We start from the raw sequence: 5,969 nt of genomic DNA, 5'->3' as shown, positions 1-5,969 counted from the left end.
ATTTTTATCATAATGCAAACTTGAATGTACTACAAACTTGACTTGAGGAACCCATTTCCAAAAAGGTGGCCACCTCAGCACTCAACCCCACTCAATGTGCTTTCCAAAAAAAGCCTACTGTTTGAACATCTGAGCAAAAGAGAAATTAGCAGAAAGTCCCCCTCCATGAAATCCTACTTGAAATGGATTGGCAGAGAGCTATGCTTGTGATCCATAGTAGTGCAATATCTTTGGAACAATGACACTTGTATTGTATCCACACTCTTCTTCTATTTGGGTCTTATTTTGTCAGGGTGGAAGACGGCTTTAGATGCGGCCGGGTTGAAAGATTTCAATAAAGCTGAATGTGTGGAAATTTTGAAGAAAGGCCATTCACTGGGCATTGCTCCTGGCGGAAGTAGAGAAGGAAACTTCAGTACTGACTACAACATAATGTGGGGTAACCGCACAGGTTTCGCTCGGATAGCTTTGGAGGCAAAAGTGGTGAGTGATCTTTGTGCAATTTGCATTGCCTTCACGATTATCCTAGATAAGATGTAATGTGTTGATATCCTTGATCTAGCATCCTAAGTAGTTGAGGATGGCAAATCCCCTGTTTGGGGGTCAAATGATATCTGTATTTCCCACCACTGCTTTTTTTTTGTTTTAAAGCTATTATAATCAATTACATTTAAAAAGAAAAATAGCTTTTTTCCTCTTCAATTCAAATTGCACAGCATGTGCAATTTGAAGTCAATTACATCAGGCTTGTCGTTGCAGCAACAGATGTGAAGCGTTATTCCTAGTCCTTAACCAAAATAAAGGTGGAGCGGGTGGGGTGAAGTAATTCTCCAGTTCTCAGCTACCTTTTGATTTTGATTTTTGATTTTATTCTTTTAGCCCATCATCCCTATATTTACACAAAATGCTTGTGAAGCATACAGGAACATTGGAAAGTCAAGTGAGTATCAAGAAATCTGCTTTCAGGCAATAAAGATTTTATAATAATATACATTTTTAAAGAAACAGAATGCCAAGGATTGATGACATTTTAACCCGGGTGAGGCAGGGGAAGATTTTTACCAAGCTGGACCTCAGGGGGGCATACAATTTAATTAGGGTAAGGGAGGGGGACGAATGGAAAACGACCATGTTCACCCCCCTGGGGGCCTTTGAGTACTTAGTCATGCCATTTGGATTACAATCGGGCTCCGCCTGTTTTCAAGCATTCATGCACCACGTGTTGGGGCCCCTGCTATACAAGAATTGTGTAGCCTTTTTGGATGACGTCTTAATCTACTCGGACAATGAGAAGCAACACGTCAGAGACGTCAGGGAAGTGCTACAGAGACTGCAGAAGCATCAGTTGTGGGTCAAGCTGGAAAAATGCCAATTTCACGCCAGGGAGGTCGAGTTTCTGGGGTACAAGTTGTCAGACAAGGGCCTAGCTATGGACCCAGGCAAGGTGAAGGCAGTGCTGGAATGGAAAGCCCCCAAAACCCGGAAGGATGTGCAAAGGTTCTTAGGCTTCAGCAACTTCTACAGGAAGTTCATAAAGAACTTCGCTCACTTGACAGCGCCCATAACAGATTGTCTCAGTAGCAAAAAGAAGTTCACGTGGACAGAAAGTGTCCAGCAATCCTTTGAAAGGCTGAACACGCGTCCACGGGAATGAGCCCGTTCATGGCCAATTATGGGTGTCACACCAGGGCCTTCCCGGGAAGGGGGGAGGAAGCATGGAGTGTACCCACGGCCGAGTAGTTTGTAGAAGAAATGGAGGCCTTGCACCAACAACTCAAGATGAACTTGGAGCGGGCCAAGGAAGTTTACAAAAGGCAGGTGGACAAGCACCGTACTGAGGGGGAGGCCATACAGGTAGGAGACTGGGTGTGGTTGTCAACCCAAGGGTTATCCCTAAAGGGAGGGTGCAAGAAGTTGCAGCCGAGGCGGCTGGGGCCTTTTGAGGTAGCACAGCAGGCAAACCCAGTGGCGTTCAAACTCAAGTTGCCAGACAGCATGAAGATACATCCGATGTTCCATAGGTCACTACTCACACCGTACAGGGAAGGGCGAGAGTTTCCAGGGCGGGAGGGAGGAATCACCACCCACCCGAGGGTAGAGGAGAGGGAACACCGCAACAAAGCCACGGAAATCCTCGATTGAAGGTGGCGAGGTCGGCAGGTGGAGTACTTGGTAGCTTGGGAGGGAGAACCCAGGTCAGAAAACACGTGGGTTCCCGCTGAGTCTATCAATGATGGGTATCTGGTGGAAGAATTCCACAGTCTGTTCCCGGATAAGCCAAAACCACTAGCGAGATTCTGGGAGGAAGAATTTGGAACCACAGATGACGAAGGGGACTTTGTGGGTTTTCCTGCCTCCGAAGAGGAGGGAGGTGGGGTGTCAGAGGGAGAAGAATCAGACTGGGAGGCCCACTCTGCAGGGAGAGATTGGAGCGGGTGGGAGGCTGGTTTTGAATCCTCAGAGGATGGTGACAGCTCCTTCAGGGGATTCCCCACGTCGTCGGCCGAGGAAAGAGATGAGGTTGTATCGGAAAATCGCGCCGGGGGTGGAGGGGGTCCTGGGGAGGAGGTGGATGTCAGGGAACTGCCATCGGAGCCAGAGGGAGAGGGAGGGCTCCAGAGGGGTTCCGGAGAGTGTCCCGGGAGGGAGAGAAGCAGCACATCTTCTGGGGAAGGAAATCAGCATAACACCAGTGGAGAAGGGGGGCAGATGGGGGAATCGGCGAGGTGGCTCCAAGACTCTTCGCCGGGAACCAGTGGGGAGAGCTCGGGTCCTCCGATGCCCACACCCTCCCTGCACAGAAGGCTTCCGCGCAGGGAGGCTAGGTGGAGACTAAGCGTCAAAGAGCTTCTTTGCTGGAAGAAGTTCAAGAAACGCCCACTAACGGATTCTGCCAGCGATTGAGACAGTCACGGGTGCATGGCTGTCCAGACAGAATGGGTTCACTCAGGCAACCAGCCAAGGGTGGCATTGGTTTACACACAAGCAACCCCTAGAACCATTACACATTGCTAAGTTTTTTCTTAGATTTAAAAGATAGCTATAATCTATAAAAGTGGTAGGAACCCCAACATGGAGGGGAACTGAGCAGGAAAAATACCATATTCTGCAGTCTATTTTACAACTTATGACCTTGATTTTTAAAGAGCAGAGAAGAGCTGGCAGAATACGCTGCTTTTTCTTTTCCAAAGGACTCATACTATTTAACTCTTCCTCTCTGGGATGGATTGACTGGAATTGCTAAAAACTCAGAATGCCAACTAATTTCAAATTTGATATGGGATCGCTTTCTTACAGACTCTTTTCCCTTTCATACATAGGGCTGACAAGATGGTTATATGAGAAAACACGACTTTTCTACCTTCCCGTATATGGAGGATTTCCAGTGAAACTGAGGACATATATTGGAGAACCCATCCCATATGATCCAAATATAACAGCTGCAGAGCTGGCTGAAAAAGTAAGTTAACTCTACACCTGGAACTAAAAAAGCAGGATTTCCCCCCGTGTTGGTTTCTCTTTTTTAAAATGGTTTCTGCCTACTGACTTGCTCATTCAATATAACCAGAGATATAGACTCCATGCTATTCTTCTATTTTTACCCATGCCCTGCTGTGCTGTTTTCAGGCAAGGAACCAGGAGGTGACTGCTTTTTCTCACTAGCCCTGTCAGCCATTGCCATTCTAAGAGAACGAGGGAGGTGTTCATAGTGAGTTCAGGCACCTCTTTTTCTTGAAAAATAGCACTGAGCATAGTGAAATATAACTCAATAGCATTTCTGCAGTTTTCCTCACATGCAGGAAAACTGATACGTACTAAGCAGCCCAAGGCACTTATGTGTGGTTGTATCTCTGTCATTCTCATACAGTGCTCTTGGTAAAAAAAATCTGTAACTGAAAAAAATTGGATTCTTTATTCTAATGGTTCTGATCCCTTTAGCATTTCATCACAGATATGAATAACTGTGAATATCCATTTTGCAATATATTGATATAATACAATATTCCTTTGTTCTTCTTTCAACAGACAAAGACTGCAATTGAAAATCTTCGGGATAAACACCAAAAAAGGCCAGGAAATATATTAAGAGCTATTTCAGAACGATTTGATAAGCATTACAAAGCTGACTAGTCCATATAAAGCAGTTGTGATGTTTATGATCATGCATCTGTAATAGAAAACTTCAATTATTATGTAATTAAAGCTAAGTTAAGATACACAGAATTGTGCTGGATTGTATATTAATTATTGTGAAGGGTCATTAGCTCAGCCCTTGGTGTACATGCTGAACGGCCTAAGTGCCTTCTTGTCCTATCCTGCAAAACTCCCAGAATCCCCCATTTGGAGTCTTACACTGGTAGCACCAGAATCAAAGAGTGTAATGGGAAGGTGAGTGTTTAATTGAACCTCGAAAGAATGCTATATCTGAAAGAGTAATGTCTACAAATCTTCTGTATCAAAACAGTGACACTTCTTTTATGTTTATAAAAGGCTGTTCCAAGATCTGAGCCCTGTAAAGCCTCTCCTCCTTCCAGAAGGGAGGGATTGCAAGCGGGAGACGATTCCCGTGTCACGCAGGGGGCATTCTGCCCCCTGTACTCTCATCATCGCTGGTGCGCCACGCCTCCCAGTTGGGCACCCAATCAGGGGCCACCGCAGGGGCATGGTTTAGCCGCTCAAATGCGGCCGCGCCAGCTCTCCCCACCATTGAGCTTCAGATTTTCCACGAGTCAAGTGTTCCTGCTCATCATGATCTTGTTTCAGCCAAGCACGTGGAAGAGTTACAAATTCGGAAGTTCCTGTTCCGATTCTGGAGTTGTGAGGTTTGGAGGAAGGGGTCCAGTGATTTTACCTGCATTTGTACTCTTATTTCGCCTTAGTAATTTTTGTGGGGCATCTGGAGGGTTCCTGGCTGTTGTTTTGCTTTAGTTAGAGTGAGGTCTCGGGTGCCTGCGAGTCACTCCAGCACTGCCGACAGCACTGTTCTCCCAGCCTCCTCACCAATCCGGCGAGCCTCTTGGGCTCGGGTGGCAGTTAGGCATTGGAATGTGTTGTTGGTGTATGGAAGGGCAAGCTGTGGCCATCGCCTACCCCTTCGCTTATGAGTATTCCGTTAAAGGAATCCGGCGGTTGTGGATCCTGTCCGATGCCCTGTGTGGCGGGGGACCATGGCATGACCCTCGGTGACATCAGGGGAGAGCTTATAGTTGTATTAGCATCAACAGGCTCCCCCTACTGGTGGTTAACCCCTCATCAGACTCACCCCTCTCCGAGTGGGTGGAGTCAAATTTGCAGTGGTCCAATGCCTAAGCCAATACCTTCTCACATGCTGTAATCAATAACGTTGTGGCCTTTTCTTGCCCATTAACCTAATATGCTGTCTCCACGTGTCTTCATTACCTAAGCGGGGATCGGGTCCTTGAATCACAACACAAATCTTTCTGCAGAAGCTCTTGTGTATGCTCATTGAGTCTCAGGACTAAAACACTCACTTGCTCAACAAGAACATGGAATACATGGAGTAGGCTTTGTTGCATGGCGAGTCCCCTCCCCCCAAGTGAAATGAAGACACTGGACACATTATTTAAGGTTAATGGGCATAAAAAGGCCACAACTTTATTGATTACAGGAATTGGAAGGTATTGGCCTTAGGCATTGGCTCCTATTGACTACCCGGCATGGGGACCGGGAAGGGTTATCCACCAGCCATGGGAGTTCTGTTGAAGTACGCCAACTAGGATCCCATGGGTGTCACCGCTCGGGGGCGTGCCGGAGGCCCTCACCTCCCTAGGTTTCAGACAGGGCAACGCCCCCCGGAGTCCTCTACTGGACTACCCTTTTCATTGGGGGAAGGTGATGGCACTTCCTTCCCCCTTCATTTGCATAACAATTAACCCCTGCCAATGCCTAACCGCCAATACCGAAGAAGTTGTGACGTTTGCTACGAGGTAGGCAAAAAAACCAAAAGG

The 5,969-nt window shown here is 46.9% G+C and overlaps 1 protein-coding gene across 1 annotated transcript in view; it reads left to right on the top strand.

Moving 5' to 3' along the window:
• Positions 1 to 5,373, top strand: part of LOC310698998 (DGAT1/2-independent enzyme synthesizing storage lipids-like) — a 10,224-nt gene extending 4,851 nt beyond the window's left edge. Inside the window, exons 4-7 of the mRNA XM_083520590.1 lie at positions 293 to 483; positions 880 to 940; positions 3,321 to 3,460; positions 4,027 to 5,373. Coding sequence (XP_083376716.1) covers positions 293 to 483; positions 880 to 940; positions 3,321 to 3,460; positions 4,027 to 4,131 — 497 coding nt within the window. The 3' untranslated portion in view covers positions 4,132 to 5,373. The remainder of the gene's footprint in view (positions 1 to 292; positions 484 to 879; positions 941 to 3,320; positions 3,461 to 4,026) is intronic.
• Positions 5,374 to 5,969: the final 596 nt, after the last annotated feature.

This window comes from Podarcis liolepis, assembly GCF_965112155.1.
Source record: "Podarcis liolepis genome assembly, contig: HAP1_SCAFFOLD_74, whole genome shotgun sequence".
Lineage (NCBI taxonomy): Eukaryota > Metazoa > Chordata > Lepidosauria > Squamata > Lacertidae > Podarcis > Podarcis liolepis.
The sequence above is the reverse complement of the archived record's forward strand: the minus strand, read 5'-3'. Positions and strand labels throughout refer to the sequence as shown.